Below are 25973 nucleotides of genomic sequence, written 5' to 3' on the forward strand. Positions count from 1 at the left end.
CATGTAGTATGTATGAAGGGAATGAAACTCCGAGTGTGGGCATTGTTTGTGTTTAGACAAAGAACTTGGCTGTAACTGGTGTACCTTCACCTCAGTATTTAATTCTGGCCCTGTAAAGGTCAGCCCAAGTCGTGGCATCTTCTTTGCTGTTACTGGTCAAGTCTTTGGTTAAGATGGTTTGAGCGGAACTGTTAAGTATAAGGGAAACATTCCAATTTGCCGTCTTCAGCGCAGACCTGAACCAGGTGAGATTCTCTTTGGAAGAAAGACTCTCTGGGCGAGTTCTGGTCCCTAAGGTGAGGAGTTCTCTTGTGTGCCTGGCGTCTCCCTTCAAAAGGGCCCTTCTGCTCAATTTCATTACTCATCATTAAAACCAAAACACAGTTCTAATGCATGCCCACCAGAAGAGCTAACTTCTAAAAGACCAGAAATACAGAGCATTCGGAGGAATCTCTAGATAAGTACTGGTAGAGCTGTGAAGTGGTGCAGCAATATTGGAAACCTGTTTCCAAGGGCTGAATGTGTATAGCCTGTGATTCCGCCTTTTCACGTTTAGGCATAAGCCCAACAGGGATGAGTAGTGTTTTCCCAAAAGACACATACAGGAACCATCCCAGCAGGACTGTTCCTGCAGCCCCTACCTGGACGCTCTCCCAATGCCCTGCAACGTTAGAATGAATATACTGTAGTAGATCCACAGATGGAATAGTGTGTAACAATGCAAGAAGGAAGATCCACTGATAGATGTCATATTACAGAAGGATCTCACAAACTTAATATTGATCGAATAAGCCAGACACAAATAGTATGTATATAATGTATGATTCTACTTCTAAATCAGGGAAGGAGTAACTGAAAGGGGGCATGGAGGTGGCTGCTGGTGACTTTCTTGATCTGGGTGCTGTATACAAGATGTGTGCAATTTGTGAAAATTCACTGAGTCATACACTGAGATCTGTGCACTTCTTTGGGTACCAGTGAGACGTTAAAACAAAAAACAGGCTCTGTGAAAGGTAAATGCTGATGCTTGGCACATATGCGGTTCTTTCCAGGCAACCTCCGTGTATGTAATTCACTCTCGTGTTCCTGAACCAGATTGCTTTTTGGGCTGTCATTGCTACCAGGCACCCATCCAGACTGGCCTGCTTTCCTAATCACCCAAACCTCAGTTTCCCTGCTCCCCACCTTTCCCCTCCCATCTCCAGGCTCCTTTCAGCTCTTCCTTAGGCCTACCAACATCCAAGAGGATTTATTGTTTTGTTTCGTTTTAGTCAGTTTGGGAGGAGAGGTGGAATAGAGCATTAAGAGTTAAAAGAAAAAACCTGCATCCATTAATCTCTGCAGTTGGTGGTTGAGCGTCGACATTGAGAGCCAGTTACTCTCACGGTAAATGGGCTGACTGGCTGGCGTATGTGAAGTCTTAACATCTGTGATCTGTTGGCCCCACTTCCACATTATGGTCTGATTTTTTAACATTAAACCTTTCCTATTTTTCGATACTTCTAGATTCAAATACTGTTGTAAGAAATAAGACAGAGAGAGACCGTGTATTCTTTACCCAATGTCCCCCTAGCAACTTGGAAGATTGTATTAAATATTATACCCAGAATACTGACATTGATACAGACAAAAGGAAAAGCAGTTCCATCACCATAAGGAACACTTGTGCCACCCCCCTTCCTCCCTCTCCCACCCCGCTAAGTGTGGTCATGACTAATCTGTTCTCCATTTCTCTTTCTCATTTCAAGAATGGTATATAAATGGAACCGTACAGTATATAACCTTTTGGGGCTGGTTTTTTTTCAATCACAGTTCTCTAGAGATTCGTCTTGGTCATTGTCTGTATTAATAATTCGTTCCTTTTGTTTGTCAAGTGCAATTCCATGACATGGATGCACCATGGTTCGTTTAACCACTTATTGAAGGACAAGTAATCTGGATTGTTTCTAGCCTGGAACTATTTAAAATAAAGCTGCTGTCAGCATTCGTGCACAGGTTTTTGTGTGAACCTATCTTCATTTTCTCTGGGGTCAATGCCTAGGAGTGCAATTACAGGGTCATATGGTAGTTTCATGTTTAGTTTTTAAAGGAATTACCAAGCTATTTTCTAGAGTGGGTGTACCTTTTTACATATCAGCCAAAATATATGCGGAACCACGTTCTCTGTATCCTCTCCAGCATTTGGTTTTGTCACTACTTGTGAGCTTAGTCATTCTGATCGGTGTGCGGTAGTGTCTCATTGTGGTTTTAAATTGCATTTCGCTAATGGCTAATAACGTTGAACATTCTTTCATGTGCATGTATCCTCTCCTGTGAAATGTGTCTGTATTTGCGCACTTTCTACTTGGTTTGGGTTTTTTAATCAGGTGACTTTTTTATTCATTTTATTTGATCAGATAGTACGAAGTTCCCATGCGCTCCCTTCAGTCCTCTCCCCTCAAGTTTCCCCTGTGAACATCTTGCATTAGTGTGGTACATTTGTTATAATTGATCAACCAATATTGATAAATTATTAACTAAAGTCCATAGTTTACATTAGGGTTTATTCTTTGCATTGTACATTTCCATGGGTTTTGACAAATGCATAATGTTGTATATCCACCATGACAGTATTGCACAGAAGCCTTTCACTGCCCTAAAAATCCCATGTGCTCCAGCTATTCATCCCTCCCCCTTCCTTCTGGCTACCACTGTTCTTTTTACTATCTGTGTATAGTTTTGAGCTTTTTGCAAAATGTCACATAGTTGGAATCATACAATATATAGCCTTTTCAGACTGGCTTCTTTCACTAAGCAATATGCGTTTAAGTTCCTCCATGTCTTCGCATGGCCTCACAGCTCATTTCTTTTTAGTGCTGAACAATATTCCATTGTGTGGATGGACCACAGTTTGTTTATCCATTTACTTTTGAAGGATATCTTGGTTGCTTCCCATTTTTGGCAGTTACGAAGAAAGCTGCTGTAAACATCCATGTGCAGGTTTTGGTGTGGACATAAGTTTCAGCTCATTTGGGTAAATTTCTATGAGCATGATTGCTGGATCATATGGTAAACTTATGTTTAGCTTTCTTTTTTCCTGTAGCACTTTAAAAAAAAATTACAGTTGATTTACAATGTTTTGTTTCTGGTGTACAGCATAGTGATTCAGTTATACATATTATATATATATCCTTTTTCATATCCTTTTTCATTATAGGTTATTACAAGCTATTGAATATAGTTTCCTGTGCTATATATAGTAGGACCTTGTGGTTTATCTATTTTATGTATAGTAGTTTGTATGTGTTAATCCCAAACGTCTAATTTATCCTTCCCCCCTTTCCACTTTGGTAACCGTAAGTTTGTTTTCTATGTCTATGAGTATGTTTCTATTTTGTAAATAAGTTCATGTCATTTTTTTAGATTCCTCATTAAGTGATATCATACGATATTTGTCTTTTTCTCTATCTGACTTCATTTAGTATGATAATCTCTAGGAAACATACAGTATATAACCTTTTGGGACTGGTTTTTTTCAATCACAGTTCTTTTTTTGGCATTATTCCATTCTTTTTATGGCTGAGTAGTATTCCATTGTATATATACCACATCTTCTTTATCTGTTCATCTGCCAATGGATATTTAGGTTGTTTCCATGTCTTGGCTACTATGCAAATAGTGCTCCTCTGAAAATTGAGGTGTATGTATCTTTTTGAATTAGAATATTCTATGACTATATGCCCAGGAGTGGGATTGCTGGATCACATGGTAACTCTGTTTTTAGTTTTTTTAAGGCATCTCCATACTGTTTTCCATAGTGGCTGCACCAAGTTACATTCCCACCCTTGTGTTCAGCTGTGTAAGAGACTGCCAAGCTGTCTTCTAACTGCCTATACCATTTTGCATTCCCACCAGAAATGAGTTCCTGTTGCTCTACATTCTTGTCAGCATTTGGTGTCGTCAGCATTTTGGATTTTAACCATTCTAAAAGGTGTATTGGCATCTCATTGTTCTAATTTGCAATTTCATAATGATATATGATGTTGCTTTTTTGTGTGTGCTTGTTTGCCCTCTGTTTTATTGTAGGTAAGAAGTCTGTTGAGTTTTTTAGCGCATTTTTTACATTGGTTGATTGTTTTCCTTCTTGTTGAGTTTTAAGATTTCTTTGTATATGTTGAATACAAGTCCTTTATATGTTTTACAGATATTTTCTCCCCATCTATGACTGTTCTTTTCATTCTCTTAGCAGTGCCTTTCACAAAGCAGAAGCTTTAAATTTTAATGAAGTTCAACTTAGCTTTTGTCTTTCATGGACCATGCTTTTCATGTTGTATCATGTTGTATCATTGCCAAACCCAGCATCATTTAGATTTTTTTCTGTGTTATCTTCTAGAAGTTTTATAGTTTTGCATTCAACATTTAGGTCTATAATTTACTTTGAGTTCATTTTTGTGAAAGGTGTTAAAGTCTGTGTCTAGACTCACTTTTTTTTTTTTTTGCATGTGGATGTCCAGTTATTCCAGCAGCATTGATTGAAAAGACCATCTTTTTTCTCCATTGTATTTTGCCTTTGCTCCTTTGTCAAAGATCAGTTGACTATATTTGTGAGGGTCTATTTCTGGGCTCTAGATTCTGTTCCATTGATCTGTTTGTCTATTCTTTTGCCAGTATCATGCCATCTTGATTACTGTAGGTTTGTATTGTCTTGAAGTCAGGTAGTATTGATCTCACAACTTTGTTCTTTTTCAGTGTCGTGTTGGCTATTGTACGTTTTTTCCTTTTATATACAAACTTTAGAATCAGTTTGTCAATATCCATAAAATAATTAGCTGGGATTTGGATAGGGATTGAATCTAAAGATCAGCTGGGGTGGAACTGATGTCTTAACAATATTGAGTCTTCTTATCTATGGATATGAAATCTCTCTCCATTTATTACTACTTTTATTTCTTTCATTAGAATTTATAGTTTTCCTCAAATAAATCTTGCACATATTGTTTAGATTTATAGCTAAACCTTTTATTTCTGGGTGCTAATATTGATATATAGGAAAGCAATGAACTTCTTATTTTTTACCCTTATAGCCTACAACCTGCTATATGATCTCTTACAAATTCCAAGGGTGCTGTGTTTGTTTTGTCCATTCTTTGAGATTTTGACGTAGACAACCCTATGTCATCTGCAAACGAAGACCATTAGATGTCTTCCTTTCCAATCTGTATCCTTTTATTTCCTTACTGTATTAGCTAGGACTCCCAGTATAATACTGAACAGGTGTGGTGAGAAGAGACATCTGTGCCTTGTTTCCAATCTTAGGGGAAAGCATCTAGATTATTAGCCTTAAGTAAGATGTTAGCTGTAGGTTTTTTGTAGTTGTTCTTTCTCAGGTTGAAGTTCCCGTCTATTCCTATTGCTGGTTTTTGTGATGAATCGGTGTTGAGTTTTGTCAGATGCCTTTCCAGATGTAGGTGATCATATGATTTTTACTTCTTTAGCCTGTTGATGTAATGGATTATATTCCTGGATTTTTGACTATTGAACCAGGCTTTTATAATTGAAATAAACCCCACTTGGCCATGATGTATATGATTCTGTTTGTACATTGTTGGATTTGATTTGTTAATATTTTGTTGAGGATTCTTATATCTGTGTTAATGAGAGATACTGGTCTGTAGTTTTCCTTTCCTGTAATGCCTTTGTCTGGTTTGGTATTAGAGTAATGCTGTCCTCGCAGAATGAATTGGAATATGTTCCCTTCTGCTTCTGTTTTCTGAAAGACATTGTAGAGGATGGGTATCATTTCTTCCTTCAGTGTTTGGTCAAATTCATTGGTGAAACCGTCTGGGTCTGGTGCTTTCTGTTTTAGAAAGTTATTCATGATTGATTCAGTCTCTTTAATAGACATGGGCCTATTCAGAGTATCTGTTTTTCCTTGTGTGAGTTTTGGGAGATTGTACTTTTTAAGAAGTTGGTCTGTTTCATGTAAATATTCAAACTTGTGGGCACTGAGTTGTTCACAATCTTGTATTATCCTTTTACCGTCCATGGGCTTAGTAGTGGTCGCCTCTTCATTTTTGATGTTAGTAATTAACGCCTTCTTTTTTTCTCTTTTGGTTAGCCTAGCTAGATAGAAGTTAATTTTATTAGTCTTTTCAAAGTACCAGTATTTTTGGTTTCATTTTCTGTGTTATTTTCTTTTTTTTTTAAAGTATAGTTGGTTTACAGTGTTGTTTTATTTTCAGATGTATAGCAAAGTGAATCAGTTACATGTATCTTTTTCAGATTCTTTTCCATTGTAGGTAAATACAGGATATCGAGTATATTTCCTTGTGCTATACAGTAGATCCTTACTGTTTATCTGTTTTATTTATAGTAATATGTGTCTGTTAGTCCCAAATTCCTAATTTATCACTCCTCCACCTTCCCTTTGATAAGCATAGGTTTGTTTTCTATGTCTGTGAGTCTGTTTCTATAAATGAGTTCATTTGTATCATTTTTTAAGATTCCACATAAAAGTGATCTCATATGTTGTTTTTGTCTGACTTATTTCACTTAGTATGATAAACTCTAGGTCCATCCATGTTTTACAAATGGCATTATTTCATTGTTTTTTATGGCTGAGTAATATTCCATTGTGTGTGTGTATCTATCTACATATATATCCCCCACATCTTTATCCATTCATCTGTCAGTGGGCATTTAGGTTGCTTTCATGTGTTGGCTATTGTAAATAGTGCTGCTATGAACATTGGGGTGTGTGTCTTTTTTTTTTTTTTTTGAAGTACAGTCAGTTATAATGTGTCAATTTCTGATATACAGCACAGGGTCCTGGTCAGGCATATACGTACATGTATTTGTTTTCATATTCTTTTTCATTAAAGGTTATTACAGATAGTGAACATAGTTTCCTGTGCTATACAGAAGAAACTTGGTTTTTTTCTTTTAATCTTTTCATATACAGTAGCTAACATTTGCAAATTTCAAACTCCCAAATTTATCCCTTCCCACCCCCTTCCCCTGGTAACCATAAGATTGTTTACTATGTCTGTGAGTCTATTTCTGTTTTGTAGATGAGTTTATAGTATCCTTTTTTTTTAGATTCCACATATGAGTGATATCATACAGATTTTACTTTCTCTTTCTGGCTTCACTTAAGAGTGTCGAACTCTCGGTCCATCCATGGTGCTGCAAATGGCATTATTTTATTCTTTTTTTATGGCTGAGTAGTAGTCCATTGTACAAATCTACCACAACTTTTTTATCCAGTCATGTTGATGGACATTTAGGTTGCTTCCATGTCTTGGCTATTGTATATAGTGCTGCTGTGAACATTGGGGTACATGTATCTTTTTGAATTAGAATTCCATCCAGATATATACCCAGGAATGGGATTGCTGAATCATATGGTAAGTCTATTTTTAGTTTCTTAAGGAACCTCCATACTGTCATCCATAGTGGCTGCACCAATTTACATTCCCACTAACAGTGTAGGAGAGTTCCTTTTTCTCTACACCCTCTCCAGAATTTATTATTTGTAGACTTCTTGATGATGGCCATTCTGACTGGTGTGAAGTGATAACTTCTTGTAGTTTTGATTTGCATTTCTCTAATAATTAGTGATGCTAAGCATCTTTTCATGTGCCTGTTGGCCATCTGAGTGTCTTTGGAGAAATGTCTATTTAGGTCTTCTACCTATTTTTTGGTTTTTTTTTTTTTTTTTCTTTTTGTTATTGAGCTGTATGAACTGTTCGTATATTTTAGAAATTAAGCCCTTGTTTGTTGCATCGTTTGCAAATATTCCCTCCATTCTGTAGGTTGTCTTTTTGTTTTGTTTATGGTTTAAAAGCTTGTAAATTTGATTATGTCCCAGCTGTCTATTTTTGCTTATATTTCTTTTGCCTTGGGAGACTGGCCTAAGAAAACATTGCTGTGATTTATGTCAGAGAATGTTTTGCCTGTGTTCTCTTCTAGGAGTTTTATGGTATCATGTCTCATATTTAAGTCTTTAAGCCATTTCGAGTTTATTTTTGTGTATGGTGTATGAGGGTATTCTAACTTCACTGATTTACATGCTGCTGTCCAGCTTTCCCAGCACCACTTGCTGAAGGGACTATCTTTTCTCCATTGTTTATGTCGAAGATTGACCATGGGTCTGTAGGTTTCTCTCTGGGCTCTCTATTCTGTTCCATTGATTTCATACGTCTGGTTTTGTGCCCGTTTTTCTGTTTTCAGTGTCACTGATTTTTTTGCTCTTACTTTTATTTCTTTTGTTTTGCTTGCATTAGGTTTACATTACCTTCCTTCTCCAGGTTAGTAGAGTAGAAGCTTAGGTTTTGATTTTAGATCTTTCTTCATTTGTAATATAAAATACTACAATATTACTATTATTTAAAATTTTATTTCTTTTTGGGGGGGTAATTAGGTCTATTTATTTATTTTTAGAGGGGGTGCCAGGGATTGAACCGAGGACCTTGTGCATGCTATTCATGCGCTCTACCACTTGAGCTGTACCCTCCCCCTTACAATATTATTACAAAATGATAAGTTGTATTTTCATTTAGTTCAAAATACTATTTTAATTACTCTTGAGATTTTTTTCTTTGACTTATGTGTTATTTAATCTCCAGATATTTGGGGAATTTTCCATCTATCTTTCTTCTGTTGATTTCCAGTTTAATTCCATTGTGGTCCGAGAGCATACTTTGTAAGATTTCTTTTAAGTTTGTTGAGGTGTGTGTTATGGCCCAGAATGTGGCCTATATTGGTCAATGTTCCATGTCAGCTTGAGAAGTATATATATCCTGCTATTTTGTATTGTTAAGTTCTCCTGCATCTTTACTGATTTTTTTACCTGCTGGATCTGTCCATTACTGATAGAGATGTGTTGACACCTCCAACTATAATGGTGGATTTGTCTACTTCTCCCTTGAGTTCAATCAGTTTCTGCCTGTTCTGTTGTTAGGTGTGTACATCTTAAGGTTGTCATGTCTTCTTGGAGAATTGATCCTCTTTTCATTAGGTGATGACCCCCTCTTGTTTTGTTTTGTTTTTCAGTTTTATTAGGTAGAATTGTTACAGTTTGACTGCACATATACAATGTATTGCATATACATACATATACACAATATACTGCACATATTTTTAAAAATGTACATATATGTAGTGTTCATTGTTTCTAAGAGCATTTATAGCTTTACTTTTTAAACTTACATAGTTGTCAAAGGAATAAAGCCAACCACAAAATAAGAATTAATTTAAAAAGATACAGACACCTTGCTATTAACAACAACATTATTTATAATTGCCAAGATACGGAAGCATCCTAAGTGCACATCAGTGGATGAATGGATAAAGAAGATGCAGCATATATAAATAATGGAATAAAACTCACCCATAAGATAGGAGGATATTTTGCCATTTGCAGCCCTTCATTCACTTTTTTTCCCACTTCAAAAACCAGAATTTTGTAACTGGCATAAACATTTCCATTGCATCAAAAACAAAAAAATACCTAGAAATAAACTTAACCAAGGTGCTTACCTATACTCTGAAAACTGTAAAACACTGATGAGAGAAATTGAAGATGATACAAAGAAATGGAAAGATATCTTGTGCTCTTGCATTGGAAAAATCAACATTATCAAAATGGCTGTACTACCCAAAGCAATCTATGGATCCAATGCAACCACTATCAAAGTACACACAACATTTTTCACAGAACTAGAACAGACAATTCCAAAATTTATATGGACCCATAAAAGACCCCAAACTGCCAAAGCAATCTTTTGTAGGTCTCCCCCCCTCCCCTTCTTCTTTTTGTTCTCTTTTCTTATGGTTTGATGACTACAGAAGTTCCTTTAACATTTGTTGTAAAGCTGGTTTGGTGGTGCTGAATTCTTTTAACCTTTGTTTATCTGTGAAGCTTTTGATTTCTCTGTCAAATCTGAATGAGAGCCTTGCTGGATAGAGTATTCTTGGTTGTAGGTTTTTCCCTTTCAAGCTTTAAATATATCATGCCACTCCCTTCTGGCCTGTAGAGTTTCTGCTAAAAAATCAGCTGATAACCTTATGGGAGTTCCCTTGTATGTTGTTTGTTGCTTTTCTCTGGCTGATTTTAATATTTTCTCCTTATCCTTAATTTTTGTCAGTTTGATGACTATGTGCCTTGGTGTGTTCCTCTTTGGTTGATCCTGTGTGGAACTCTCTGTGCTTCCTGGACTTGAGTGACCAAGTTAGGGAAGTTTTCGGTGATTATCTCCAAAAATTTTCTCAGGTCCTTTCTCTCTCTCTTCATTCTGGGACCCCTGTAATGCAAATATTAGTGCGCTTCATGTTGTCCCAAAGTTCTCTTAAACTATTCTCATTTTTTTTCATTCTTTTTTCTGTTCTGCAGTAGTGACTTCCACTAATCTGTCTTCTAGCTCAATGATCTGTTCTTCTGCCTCATTTAGTCTATTTTGGTTTCTTCTAGTGCATTATTCATTTCAGTGATTTTATTCTTCAGCTCTGTTTGGGTATTCTTTTTATTTTCCAGCTCTTTGCTAAAAACTTTACTCTGTGCATCTATACTCCTCTTGAGTTCTCTGAACATCTTCACCATCATTACTTTAAACTCTTTCTCAGATAAATTCCCTCTCTCCTCATCACTTATTTCTTCTTCTGGGATTTCGTCTTGTGCCTTGCCCTGGAAGATACTCCTCTGCCGCCTCATATTGCTTATCTTTCTATTTATATTTTTAGGTAGGTTAATTACATTTCTTGACCTTGGAGAGGTGGCGTCCTATGCGTCCCAGCAGCACACTCCTCTCGTCACCCAAGGGCTGGGGTCCAGCCGGTCCCAGTGTAGAGTCTGGCCTGTCTGGATTCCTTCCACAGGCTTTGGGATTGTTGTTTTCTTATTTCTGGTATCTGCCCCTGATGAATGAGGCTGGACTAGAGGCTTATGCAGGGTTCCTGGCAGGAGGAGCCGGTGCCTGCCCACTGCTGGGTGAAGCTTGGTCCTGGACCTTTGGTGGGTAGGGCTGTGTCTAGAGGCCTTTGTGGCTTTGGAAGTCTGCTGATGGGTGGGGCTGTGTTCCCACCCTGTATGTTGTTTGGCCTGAGGCTTCCCTGCAGGCTGTTGGGTGGAGCTAGGTCTTGGTGCTAATGATCCGCCAGTCAAGGTGTCAGCCTCCAGGAAAGCTCATGAAGATTAACACTCCCAGAATGTCTGCCGCTAGCTTTTATGTCCCCTGGGTGAGCTGCAGCCAACCCTTGCCTCCCCAGGAGACCCTCCAAAAACAGCAGGCAGGTCTGGCCCAGGTTCCTATGAAATCCTTGCCTCTGCCTTTGGACTTGGCACACTCAAGATTCTGTGTATGCTTCCCAAGGGAGTGAAATCTGTTTCCCCCAGTCCTGTGGGGAATCTGGATCTAGGCCCCACTAGCCGTCAAAACTAGATGTCCTGAGGTCTCCTCCTCCCAATGCCAGAACCCGGGGCTGGGGAGCCTAATTTGGGGCTTAGATCTCTTACTCCTGTGGGAGAGCCTCTCACTCCTGTGGGAAGGCCTCTGTGACTTAATTATTCTTCAGCTTGTGGGTCGCCCACCCGGGGGTATTGAACTCAGTTATATCATGAGCACACCCCTCCTACCGTCCTACTGTGGTTCCCTCTTTATGTCTCCTGTTGAAGATGATCTTCTTTGCTAGGTTCCAGTCTTTTTTTCAGTGGTTGTCTAGCAGTGAGTTTTGGTTTGGTTGTACTCGTGAGGAGAAGTGAGCTTGTGGTCCTACCACTCCCATGTAGTTCCCTTTTTTATCCCTGATAATCTTCCTCCTTCTGAAGTCTGCCTTGTCTATAATTAATGTAACTACTGCAACTTTCTTTTGATTTGTGTTAGCATGGCGTATCTTTCTTAATCTCTACTTAAAATTTTTTTTTAATTTTAGTTGTGGTTTTAAAAAAAAGCGTGTTACAAAATTTACCATCTAAACCATTTCTAAGTGTCCAGTTCAGTAGTGTTTAGTATATTCATTGTTGTACAGTGAATTTCCAGAACTTCTACTTCCTGCACAACTAAAACGCTATACCCATTAAGCAACAACTGCCCCACCCACTTTCTCCCCAGCCCCTGGAAACCACCATTCTACTTTCTGTTGGTATCAATTTAACTACTCTAGATACTTCATTTAAATGGAATCATATAGTATTTGTCTTTTTATGACTGGCTTATTTCACTTAGCATAATGTCCTCAAGGTTCATCTATATTGTGGCATGTGCCAAAGTTTCCTTCTTTGTTAAAGCTGAGTAATATTCCATTGTTTGTCTATACTACATTTTGTTTATCCATTCATCCATCCATGGTTGCGTACTTGGGTTGCTTCTACCTTTTTGGCTATTTTGAACAATGCTGCTATGAAAATGGATGTGCAAATATCTCCTTAAGATCCTGTTATCAGTTCTGTTGGATACTCAGAAGTATAATTGCTAGATCAAATGGTAATTATTAATTTTTTGATGGATTACGATACTGTTTTCCATGGTGATTGCACCATCTTACACTCTCATTACAAGGGTGCCAGTAGGTTCCAGTTTCTTCACATCATTGCTAACATTTGTTCTTTTCTTTTTCACTAGTAGCTACCCTAACGGGTATGAGGTGAATCCATACCTTTACTTTTAATCTATGTGTTTACATTTAAAGTGGGTCTCTTGTAGATAACATGTAGTTGGGTCTTATTTTTTTATTTGCTCTCTCAATCTCTTACCTTTTAATTGGTGTATTTAGGTCACTTACACTTAGTGATTATTGATATATTTGAATTATTATCTACCATATTTATAGCCGGTTATTATGCATTGCTCTCATTTTTGGTTTCTTTATAAATTTTCTCTTTTTCTGCCTTTTCTGGATTATCAGAGCAAATTATAAGATTCCACTTTCTCTCATTTCTTAGACTCTCAATTATAGTTCTTTTACAAATTTTTTTATTGGTGGCCCTAGAGTTTGCAATTTACATTTACACTAATCTAAGGCCACTTTTAAGTGACTTCATGGGTAGTACAGACACTGTTTCAGAGTATTTCCAGTTCATCCCTCTGGTCCCTTGTAACATGGCTGTCATTCGTTTCACTTCTATATGAGTGTTAATCAAGAAATAACATTTTTGCTATTATTTTGAACAGTTATCTAATAGATTAAGAGCTTTAAAAGTAGAAGGTTTTATTTTACTTACATTCCTTTTCATGTTCTTCCTTTCTTTATGTAGATCCGAGTTTCTGAGCTATGTTATTTTCTCTCCGGAGAATTTCCTTTAATACTTGATGCAGGTCAGGTCTGCTGGTGACATATTCCTCACTTTTTGTTTGTCTGAGAAAGTCTATTTTTCCTTCATTTTTGAAGGATAATTTTGCTTGATCCAGAATTGGATCACCACTTCTTTTTCCCTACAGTTCTTTTCACTTTTTTTCTTTCACCACTTTTTTTTTCCTTCAGTTTTTTTGGGGCAGGGGAGGGATTGATTGATTGATTTTAATGGAAGTACTGGGGGTTGAACCCCAGACCTCCTTCATGCTAAGCTCTACCACTGAGCTATACCCTTCCACCTCTTTGAGCATTTTAAGTACTTCGCTCTAGTCTACTTACTTGCATGGTTTGTGAAGAAAAGTCTGATGGTAATTTTTTTTTTTTCTAAATCATTGTTCCTTATAGGTAAAGCATTTTTTTCCCTCTGGCTTCTTTCAGAAATTTTTATCTTTGGGTTTCTGCAGTTTAAATATGGTATGCCTAGGTGTAGATTTTGGGGTGAGGGGAACAATTTATTCTGCTTGTTGTTCTCTGAGCTTCCTGGATCTGTGGTTTGCTTTGCAACATTAAATTTGGAAAATTCTCAGTCATTATTGCTTAAAATATTTATTTTGCTCCTTTCTCTCTGTCTCCTGATATTCCATTATACCTATGTTATAGTGTAGTCTCTGAATTCGTGAATAGTGTTGTCTTTATCATTTTTTTTCTCTTTGCATTTCAGTTTGGGAAGTTATTTTTTCCTACCAGTTTTATTAAGATAATACTGACAAACAGCACTATTTAAGTTTCAAGTGTACAGCATAATGAGTTGACTTACATACATTATGAAGTGATGATCACAGTAAGTTTAGTAAACATCCATCATCACATATAAATACAGAATAAAAGAAATAGGAAAAATTTTTTTCTTTTGATGAGAACTGTTAGGATTTACTCTTTTAATGATTTTCATATAAAACTCATAGCAGTGTTAATTATATTTATCATGTTGTACATTATATCCTTAGTACTTATTTATCTTCTACCTGGAAGTTTATATCTCTTTTTAAAAAAAATTTGTGTTTCTTAGTTTATTTTCATGCTGTTTTTTTTTAATACAATTTTTAAAGGTTATATTCCTTACAGTTATTATGGGAAGTTTTTACTGACATATCTTCAAGTACACTGACTCATTCATTGTCAAGTCTACTGGTGAGCTAGCTGATAAAAGGTATTTTTCATTTCTGTTTTTTACTTTTATTTATTTATTTATTTATTTATTGAAGTACAGTCAATTACAGTGTATCAATTTATGGTATGCAGTACAGTGTCCCAGTCATGCATATACATACATATATTGGTTTTCATTTTTTTTCATTAAAGGTAATTACAGATATTGAACATAGTTCCCTTTGCTATACAGAAGAAATTTTTTTTTCTTTTAATCTAGTTTTATATATAGTGACTAACATTTGTAAATCTCAAACTCCCAAATTTATCCCTTCCCACCTCCTTACTCTGGTAACCATAAGATTGTTTACTATGTCTTGTGAGTTTGTTTCTGTTTTGTAGATGAGTTTATATTGTCCTTTTTTTTCCTTTTTTTTTTTTTTTTAAGATTCCACATGTGAGTGACATACGGATTTTACTTTCTCTTTCTGGCTTCACTTAGAATGACGAACTCTAGGTCTACCCATGGTGTTGCAAATGGCATTATTTTACTCTTTTTATGGCTGAGTAGTATTCCATTGTATAAATATACCACAACTTCTTTATCCAGTCATGTTGATGGACATTTAGGTTGCTTCCATGTCTTGGCTATTGTATATAGTGCTGCTGTGAACACTGGGGTACATGTATCTTTTTGAATTAGAGTTCCTTCTGGATATATACCCAGAAGTGAGATTGCTGGATCATATGGTAGGCCTGTTTTCAGTTGTTTGAGGAATCTCCATACTGTTTTCCATAATGGCTGCACCAAACTACATTCCCACCAACAGTGTAGGAGGGTTCCCTTTTCTCCACACCCTCTCCAGCATTTATCATTCATGGACTTTTGAATGACGGCCATTCTGACTGGTGAGAAGTGATACCTATTGTAATTTTGATTTGTGTTTCTCTGATGATTAGCAATATTGAGCATTTTTTCATGTGCCTATTGGCCATTCATATGTCTTCATTGGAGAATTGCTTCTTTAGGTCTTCTGCCCATTTTTGGATTGAGTTTGGTTTTTTTTTGTTATTAAGTTGTATGAGCTGTTTATATATTCTGGAAATGAAGCCTTTATCAGTTGCATCATTTGCAAATATTTTCTCCCATTCAGTAGGTAGTCATTTTGTTTTGCTTATGGTTTCCTTTCCTGTGCAAAAGCTTATAATTTTAGTTAGGTCCCATTTGTTTATTTTTGCTTTTATTTCTATTGCCTGGGTAGACTGCCCTAGGAGAACATTGCTAAGATTTATGCCAGAGAATGTTTTGCCTGTGTTTTCTTCTAGATTTATCGTGTCTTATCTTATATTTAAGTCTTTAAGCCATTTTGAGTTTGCATATGGTGTGAGGGAGAGTGTTCTAGCTTCACTGATTTACATGCTGCTGTCCAGTTTTCCCAACACCACTTGCTGAAGAGACCGTCTTTTCTCCATTGTATATTTTTGCCTCCTTTGTTGAATATTAGTTGACCATAGGTCTGTGGGTTTATTTCTTGGCGCTCTGTTCTGTTCCATTGATCCATATGTCTGTTTTGATGCCAATACCACTGTTTTTATGCCAATACCACTGTTTTTATTACTGTAGCTCTGTAGTATTGTCTGAAGTCTGGGAGGGTTATTCCTCCAGCTTCATTCTTTTTTTTTAATATTGCTTTGGCAATTCTGGGTCTTTTGTGATTCCATATAAATTTTAGGATTGGTTGTTCTAGTTCTCTGAAAAATATCCTGGGTAATTTGATAGGGATTGTATTGAATCTGTAGATTGCCTTGGGCAGTATAGCCATTTTAACAATATTGATTGTTCCAATCCAAGAGCATGGGATATCTTTCCATTTCTTTAAGTCATCTTTAATTTCCTTAATCAGTGTTTTGTAGTTCTCCACGTATAAGTCTTTCACCTCCTTGGTCAGATTTATTTCTAAGGATTTTTTTTGTTTTTGATGCATTTTTAAAAGGGATTGTTTCTTTACTTTCTTTTCCTGCTAATTCATTGTTAGTGTAAAGAAATGTGAATAACTTTTGTATATTAATCTTGTATCCTGCTACCTTACCAAATTCTTCCATCAGCTGTAGTAGTTTTTGTGTGGAGCTTTTAGGGTTTTCTATATACAGTGTCATGTCATTCGCATATAGTGACAATTTTACCTCTTCCATTTTGTTTTTATTTAAAGGGGGAGCATTCCTGTGTAGACTGTGTGCATCTAATAGTTTTGTTTCAAGGGCTGTTCTTAGTATGGATGGTTGCCATGTGTTTCTTCTGTGTGTATTGGCTGTTATCTGATTGGGGGTGTGGTTGGTGTTGTGGTGATCAGAACCTGTCCTGATTTTGTTGTTGAGCAAGGCCTCCTTTTTTGTTCTGTGGTTGTCACAGCCCTGACAGGGTCCCAGTCTGCACCCCTGTTGCTGGAAGAGAGGCTTCTAGACCCGTTTCTGAGCTGCACTGTGTGGTAGGCAGGGTTGGAGCACTTCAGCTGAGAATTAGAGTTGCTGAGTGTACCTCTGCAGATGTCCACTGGAAAGTGTCCTCTGTGGTGTTGTCTTGTCATTTGTTATGTGGGCTTACAAAGTATTCTTTGTTGATGCTACCTTTGTCCCTGCCTTAGCTGTGGTGATGTCAGCCACCAGCTCTGGTGTTCTGGGCCCCAGTAACCACCAGTGCAGAGCCACCAATGTCAGGCACTATGACCCGCCATAGCGAGTGTGCAGTCACACATCCATGGTGTGCCACAGTGTCAGTGCAGACCCCAGCCCCACCTCCGTGTACGGTACTAGGTACTACGGTACGCTGGCCTGTTGTAAATACCTGTACTCACCCCCACTGTGCGCCAGACCTCAGCTCAATACCTGTTCATCCCAGAGGTGCAGGTCCACAAAAGGTCCAGAGAGGGCAAATCCACCCTCTCTGCCTGGGGCTGTAAGCAAATCTCAGTCCCCCCCATGAAGATGCACGGCAGCTGGGTATGGATTCAGCTTCAGCCCTGCCTCCGCGCAGCAGTGATGGCTGTATCCAAGACCCACCTCTGTTCGAGAGAGCAAACCAGCAATGGAGCAAAGTAGAGAAAGTGGCTATAGCGCAGCTGCTGTGTGCCCCTCCGCCCCACACCAGCAGTAGTGCTTTTTTATGGGGGGGTCCCAGGCTGTTGTATTCCACACACACACACACACACCCCCAGCCAGAGCTTACACTGCCCTCCAGTCCCCTGAGGCTGCCTCCACACAGTGGGCCCCAGCTACTTCCTCCTCGGAGCCTCAGAAGCTCTGCTTCTGTCCCTGCTGACCTCTCAGCTGCAGAGGGGCATGCCAGTGTGAGGGTGCCTTTCTTCCTTTGCCACTCCCTCCCTGCAGGACTGGTCCTGCACTGATTTTTTTTTTCCTTTTATCTCTTACCAGATTTTGTGATAATCCTCCTGTATTTTGAAGTGAGACACTGCCAGAGTTCAGTAGGTGTTCTGTGTGATTCAGTGGGTTTGTAGATGTAATTCTTGGTGTATTTGTGGGAGAGGGTGAGCTGTGAGCCTCTCTACTCTGCCATTTTGGCACCTCCCTCCCCTCTCCTGGAATTTTGATTGGAATTGTTTTGTGTCTACAGATCAGTATGGGGAAAATTGAAATCTGAACAATTTTGTTTTGAATCCATTAAGTGTATCTCTATATAAGGTCTTTTTTGTTTTGTTTTGTTTTTTATACTAAACAAAGGTATTTTAGTTTTCAGTAATAAAGCTAAAATGATAACTGGTATGACTCGGCTTTTTTCCCTAATGCTCTGATGAAGATATCACTCAGAAGTAGGAATAATTGTTCTTTCTGTATATACCATTAAAAGATGCTATGAAGTGTAATTTCAGATCAGTTTTCATAAAGTACAAGAAAATTGTCACAACCATCTGTCACTGATTAATGAGAATAATGCACAGGCAAAAATTACCCTTACCATGAGTGCAATACGTTGCACTTCTCTTACCTAAACACCTTCCAAAGTGTGTGTACGCATGTAACTTAACCTTGGCACAGAGGAGGCTGGAACCTATTACATGACAGATGTTTAAGAACAAAATAATTCTAACTAATATTGTTTTTAATCAGTTTTGTCAGGGATTGTTGGTTGTAAATTGGTTGGTTTTAATTGAAGTATAGTTGATTTACAGTGTTGTGCTTCTGGTGTACAGGATGGTGATTGTTATACATATATATAATCTTTTTCATATTCTTTCTCATTATAGGTTATTATGTTATTGAATATAGTTCCCTGTGCTATACAGTAGGACCTTGTTGTTTTCTTATTCTGTATGTAGTAGTTTGTATTTGCTAATGCCAAAGTCCCAGTTTATCCCTTCTTTTCCCTTTGGTAACCAGAAGTTTGTTTTTTATGTCTGAGTCTCCTGTTTTGTAAATAAGTTCAACTGTGTCATCTTTTTAGATTCCACATATAAGTGATACTTAAGTATTTCATGGGTTTTAGTGCTATTATATAAAGTATGTTTAAAATTTTCAGTTTCTAATTTTTTATTGCCAAGTATATAGAAATGCATTTGACTTTCTGTATATTGACTTTCTATTCTGAGAATCTGCCAAACTCAATTTTAGTAGATTCCTTGTAGATTCTTTGGAATTTTATACAATCACTGTTAAGTCAGAACAGTTTTGTCGCTTACTTTCTGATCTGTATGCTTTCCTTTTATTGCCATATTGCAGTGGGAAGGACTTCAAGTGTACCTTTGGTTTATCTTTATGCCAGTAGTACCCTCTCTCTTGAATAGGAGTGGAGAAAGTAGACCCTGTATATATAAAGCATCTTACATATATATATGAGACTGATTTCTTGAAATTTGCCAAGATTTGCATTGTGGCTCAGCACATGGTCAGTTTTGATAAATGTTCCACATACACCTCCAAAGAATGTATTTCACAATTGCTGTATATATCTAGATATATCTCAATTAAATCACATTTGTTAACTGTGTTAAAAATCTCTAACTGACCTTGGATCTGTCCATTTCATTATTGTAGCTGTCTATTTTTGCTTTATGGACTTTGAGATGTGTATCACTTTAGAGTTGTTATACCCTCTTGGTTAGCTGATCACTTTATCATTATGAGACAGTCCTCTTTACTACAAATATTTTTTGCCTTGAAGTCTACTTCTTCTGAAATTACTGTAATTATATACCAGCTGTTGGCTTAGGCATCCTCCCTCCTCACTGGTCTTTGTGCTTCTACCATTGAGTTTGGTACAGAGTAGGAAATGATCAATAAGTGTTGTGCATATGACTGTCACTCAGTTTTCTTTTTCAAGTGTGAAATAACCATATATGTGATTTGTTTGTATATCCCTAAAAATCATTTTATTTTTGCCTATTTTTAGTCTTTATATAAATGGACTCAAATGGTAACGTATTTTTTTCATTGAACCTTGCTTTTGAGATTTATTCGTGTTTTATTATTCATTTTAATTTTATTTTTCACTGCAGTATAGTATTTCACTATAGAAATAACACCCCATGAAATCTCATTTGGTCCCATATATACCTTAAAATACTATCTTCCAAATTTCTCTCTCTAGTCTTGATCTTTCCTTTGAGCTCTAGACTCCTGTATTCACCTGTCTGCGCAACATCTCTAATTTGCTATTATAAGAATCTCAAATTTAATGACCAAAAGATAATTCTTGATTTCTTTTTCTTCCTCTTCCCAATTTGTTCCCTTTTCAGTATTCCATGTCTCCCCATGACACCATTCACCTTGCTGTGCAGGAAGCAAAATCAAGATGGAAACACATTGAGCTTTATGTTGAGATATAAGCAGGAAGACAGACTGACTTGACTGGGGTAAATATGGTGGGATATGATGAGAGAAAATCAGAGAGATGGGCAGGGGTCAGAACCTGTAGGGCATGTATACCATGTAGGGAGTTCAGATTCAGTACGAGAGTTTTAGGAAGTCATGGGAGGCTTGCAAGCAGGAAGACCAGCTAGAATATAGTAGTCCAGAAGAGTTAAGATGGTAGAAACTACAGCAGAGTGGAGACAGAGAATGGTGCACAGACTTGGAATATATTTTGGAGCTAGAAATGGTAGAGGCTGCTAATAGACTGGATGCAGGGGTGTGTAAAAATCAGACCTAAGTCAAAGATGACTTCTTGTCTCTTTTCCCATCTCCTTTTCCTTCTGAACAACTCCCCCCACCCAACACACACACACACACACACACACACACTAACTGTATTATTAGGTGCTCTCATTCCATCTCCTATGATTTTTGCCTGATCTTCATATTGTCTGTCAGTTCATCTCTGTATCCCATCATAGGTGATTTTGTAAGATCAGTCTCCTAGTTCACATTCTCTCTTCACCTGTGTCTAATCTGCATTGATAACTATCAAGTTTTCAATTCCAGTAACAAATTTTTTTCATTTATGAGTCCTTTTCAAATTTGCCTAATTTTTAAATGCTTTCCTTATATCTAATTATCTTAATCATATTTTATGGTCTTTCAGATTATTCCATTTGCAGTTTTTAAAAAAAAAAAATTTCCTATTTGCATCTGCTAACTCTTCCTCCTAGTAGTTTGTTGCCTACTAAAGATTTTGAGTATGTAGAATCTTTCCCCCAATGGAAATGCTATGGGACGCTCTCTGAAACTGTTCCTCTAGGGCAGTTTTGTATTTGCTTCTGCTAGGGTCCCAGAGTTGACCTGCTATTTTTCTTGATTTCTGGTTTCTATATCTATACACTCAGCCTAACCCAGCCTTAAGCTTACCTGTGGCATAGGCCTGGGATTCTCATTTCTCATAGATGACTTTGTGATACTGGGCTCTTGGATAGTTCTACTAGTCTTGAGAGCATGAATTCTTTGTGGCTTTATGGAGAGGATTAAGTTACAGCTCTACTGTCTCCTGTAAGCCTGAAACCAAGGCTCTTGCCCCTACACAGGTGGATCTGAGCCCCTATAATCTTCAACGTAACTTCACTGGTCGGAGAGAATTTACCAGAAACTGGTGGGAACTCTTTCTTGAAGCAGAAGGCAGTTTTTGATGTCTGACACTGAGTATTCACTCTGGCACTTGATAACAGATGTTCCTGCAAGCAATTTCACTTTAGATTCCACTGATGCCAGCATGTATTCTGGGAAATTGAGGAGGTCTGTCTTTAACCAGGAAGTGTTAAGATTATATTGTGATTAAGTATTTGGAACAGATGCATGATGTGCTTGTTACTTTTCTCTGATTTCTATTATGCTATTTAAAAAATTTTTTAATTCCCCTACTTTTGCTTCTAACTGGTCACATTCCCAAACAGCTTCCCTAGACTTCACTTAGCTACCCAATGCTCTATGTACAGTGGATGTTCTATATAAAGTCAAGAGTTTCCTTTTGGTCTTCTACCATTTGAATACCTAATTAGTAAGAAGAGAGATCTTGAGTTTTTTAAGACTCTTCATATCTAGTAATTTTAATCTTTTGCTTTTCCTAGTGATCTCATACAAATAACACACAGTTGTATATATTTTACAGTTTAAATCATTTTTTATTCTCTTGTGGAATGCTATGTTTAATGTTACAGTATGGTTGTCAAAGCTACTGAAATGTGACACATGTCCATGTCTAAATGCTGCAGAACAGTATAATTTTATTTAAACAAAAAAGGTTATTTTACAGCTGAGGTCTGATGGTTTTTAAACCAATGCCTATGTGTATGGCCAGCCACAAACCTGGGTGGTGTTTATTACCTGTACATATATATACAAATATATCCCATACATTTATATGCACACAGGCATGTATTAATTTATGTGTGAAATTTATAAAATTATATACATACACATACATGCATATCTATATACATATACCCACCCTATTGAGCTCACTTTTCTAACACTAATCAGCTCCGTGCCCAGTTATTATTGCTGTCCAGTATAACTACATGATTTTAGTGCCAATACCAAGCACCCTTTTGGATGCAGGACAGGTACATCTGTGCATATAGATATGTGTGACTATGTATGTTTGTGTATATAAAGGAATCATTGTCTCCCTTTTATGCTTCAGTCATGCATTACTACAATAAACAGTCTTTTCACCATAGGTTTTGGAGTTCTAAACAAACAGTGTAAAATCTACTTCTGGAAAACTGTATATGTTCATAGTTACGAAAAATATATATTATATATATGATTGAAACCTACTGAGTACATATGTTCTCTGAATCTGGCTATGTCCTAGCCCTTAGATAAATTAAAAAAACACCCTCTTAATAGGATGTTATGATAGCCTTAAATAGAACATTACCTGTATTTAGAATAGTTGATATATTTTAAAAGTTGACAAATGATGTTAAAGATTTGAAAAACACTATGCCTCTGCATAAATATATAAAGGTTTCCACCAAGGGCCTGGTTCAATTCATTGTCTAAGATTTTCATGTTCCAAGAGTGACCAATATTGTAGTCATTGTTCTTAAAATTATGGCTCATTAAGGCTTTTATACAAAAAAAGCCCTAGTTTTAATCATTAAAAAACAAGTTCTATTTAAAAGAAAAAATGTACATGAACACTAAAGTACTCATGGATATTATCCTGTACAAAGTGACTACGTAAGATAAGAGGCTCGTTCCCAGTAAGAACACCTCATGGTAGCACATGTAAACCTGGTTTGGTTCCTCTGCTCTGCAGCTATTCAGCATGTAAAATTTAAACCATTTCACATTAACATTTAAATTTAATACAGTGCAAATGTTTGAGAATAACTTGTTCCCCCCAGTGAAACAAGAACCAGCGTTATGCTGAAAATTCTTCAGATCTATTTACACATTGAGCTAAAAGTTCACCATAAACTTTGAAATTTGCTGAATATCAGCAGAAATGTTACTGAACTAGCAGCAATTGCATTTATAATATTTGATAGTTATTTGAGAGAATGCATAAAATTTTCCAGGCTATACTCTGAATCATATTGCTCTTGATCCCAAAGATCACTCAGGTTTTCAAGGATTGATTTCATACTTGCTTTTCCAGAAGTAGAGGTGTCAGCTTTCTCTGCTTTGCCATCCTTAAGAAAAATTGGCAGAAAGATAAAAAGATTAACTTCAGAAGTTATATTTTCCTTTAAAATATCACTTATTTCTAACATTACACTTATTCAACAGAGTTAAACACTTCAGAGTGATGGGAAAGTTCATGCTCTCATAGGATAAGACTGTTCTATTTTCCTACAGCCTTTAATAATTTGTCATTTTATGCTTTTTATTTGAGAATTTCAAGAACTCACTGTTAACTGGTTCACATTAGTTTTTTCATTCTCTCTTCTGTATGTATACATGTGTATATGTAATGTATATATTAGATATATAGTTAAATTATCTGCTTTTTCCCAAAACCATTTGAGAGTAAGTTATAGATACTATGCCTCTTTATCCCCCAAACAAGGACATTTTCCTACATAACCAAAGTACAAAGATCAAATTAAGCAGATTTAATATTGAGATAATAAAATGCTCTACTATCTATTCCATATTCAGATTTTGCCAGTAAGTTCCTTTATGGCAATAACTCTTGGTTCCCTGGAGCACAGCTTTTCTTGCTCAGAGTCACCCATAAGAAGCAGCAGTCCGTGTTTCTCTTAGCCTTTTTTCTAGATTTCACAAATCTTGTTCTTCAACTTTACATTACACGGTATGATTGAAGAACCTTTCTCCATTCTGGCCATCTTTTGAGGATTTACTAAATTGTTATGGTTTAAAATACAGCACCCAGAACCAGATATAATATTCTAAATGTGGCTTAACCACATGAAGAGGAGAGTGGAACTTTCTCTCAGGTTTGGACACTATAATTCTGTTATTACAACTAATTTAATTGCATTTCTCAGCATAATTTATACTGAGTGTGCAGTTGATTTTCTGAACTTTATACAGGACTTTAAATCCAGCCCTGTCAGTTTTACATTATTAGACTGACCAATATTTCTGGTTGGTGCATCCTTTGATTATGGATTGTTATCTGATGTATTAGTTCCATCATCCACAATAACAAAAATTACTACTATTTATTAAGAATCTATACTAGGTACCCTTTCAAAGTTCTACATTATTTCATTTTTATCTTGGCAACCATGTAGTAATAAAGGCATTTGTTACTCTGCCAAGGCTGACGATGCTCAGAGAAGTTAATTTGCCTAAGGTCACCAGTTAATAGGAGGCAGGGCAAGAAATGCAGACCCAGGTCTTACTCCTGAGATAGCTGTCCGTTAGCACGTAGACTAAGGAAAGAAAACCTGGGGCAAGACAGTGGGGACTTCAATCAAAAAGTCAAAACTTCAGATATCCCCTATGTCCTGGAGAGTTTTATCTGGACATCAAAAATTCCCTCAAAGGGTTATCTAGCTGATACTAAAGTGATAGTTCTTGCTGCTCCTTTTAATACTTTCACCAAGCAGTCCCATGAAGTCTCGGAACATATTTAAGATGTAACAAATTGTGTAAGTTCTTTACCTTATCAAGAGTAAACAGATCAAGGAGCTGATCTGTCCCCATGCTCTGTAAACTAGAATTTTCTTGGCTAATAACAGTATTTGCTATGTTCATCTTGAATTTCTGCAAACCCATTATCTTCTCTTCCAATGTTCCTCTGGTTATCAATCGGTAGACATTAACCACACGTTTCTGAATGAGAAAAAGACATAAGCAACTGTAGCACAAATAAATGGATAAGCTTTGAGATTCACCAAGTCCAGGGGGCTTGCATACCTGTACTAAGGACTTAACTACTAGTGACTTAGGATTGGGTTTTCTTTACCTGGGCCCATGAGCTTAAAATGTTTGCAGACGACCACAGAATATTAAGAATGGACAGTGTCCCAGGTTTTCTTAGTCCAAGCACCTAATTTAATTGCATCAGGAAGTGGTGCCACAGAATTTAGTGATGTGCCTAAGGTCGTAACACTTATTAACATCAGAGTAGGAACTTAAACCAACACTCCTTGTCTTTGGGGGATTATTCTTCCCAGTGCACAAGTTAACACCTGTGAGTGGTGACTTTACCTGCCCAATGCGATGGGCCCGGTCCATGGCTTGTAGATCACGCATAGGATTCCAGTCGTGCTCCACAAATACGACCGTGTCAGCACCTGTTAGGTTAAGCCCCAGGCCACCAACGTGAGTTGTAAGTAAGAGAACATCTATGGATGGATCATTGTTAAACCTAAAAACACAGATGTTAAAAAATAAAATTAGTACGTTTCTCTCTAAGGTTCCAATACCAGAAACTGAATTGTTTAATAAAAATCAAAAAGCACAAATGAGAACACTGCTTAATAAACCCATGATACGGACATTTCAGTGGCCACTAGAGTCAGGAGTCAAACCGGGGTCCAAAGCCCCTTCATGGGTCTCTAACTGTATTGTGTCTAACAATCTCTTAGGGTTGCTTGTTAAAAATGTTCACTCTTAAAAAGTCAGCAGGTCTGGGACAGAACCTAGGAATCTGCATTAAAAAAAACCCCTAAGATTTCTAAAGCAGCGGGGGG

General features: G+C 37.0%; 2 protein-coding genes across 3 annotated transcripts in view; one reads left to right on the plus strand and one right to left on the minus strand.

Moving 5' to 3' along the window:
- Window positions 1-25973, plus strand: part of FGFBP3 (fibroblast growth factor binding protein 3) — a 111524-nt gene that overhangs the window by 1629 nt on the left and 83922 nt on the right. The gene's annotated exons all lie outside the window — the stretch shown is intronic.
- BTAF1 (B-TFIID TATA-box binding protein associated factor 1) overlaps window positions 21957-25973 on the minus strand; it is a 74685-nt gene continuing 70668 nt past the window's right edge. For both annotated transcript variants that reach the window (XM_032491325.1, XM_032491326.1), the window contains 3 exons: window positions 25489-25648; window positions 24940-25110; window positions 21957-23498 (listed from right to left, as the gene is read on the minus strand). In XM_032491325.1, the coding sequence (XP_032347216.1) occupies window positions 23355-23498; window positions 24940-25110; window positions 25489-25648 (475 nt within the window). In that variant the 3' untranslated portion in view covers window positions 21957-23354. The remainder of the gene's footprint in view (window positions 23499-24939; window positions 25111-25488; window positions 25649-25973) is intronic.

Source organism: Camelus ferus, chromosome 11, assembly GCF_009834535.1.
Source record: "Camelus ferus isolate YT-003-E chromosome 11, BCGSAC_Cfer_1.0, whole genome shotgun sequence".
In the NCBI taxonomy this organism is placed as follows: domain Eukaryota; kingdom Metazoa; phylum Chordata; class Mammalia; order Artiodactyla; family Camelidae; genus Camelus; species Camelus ferus.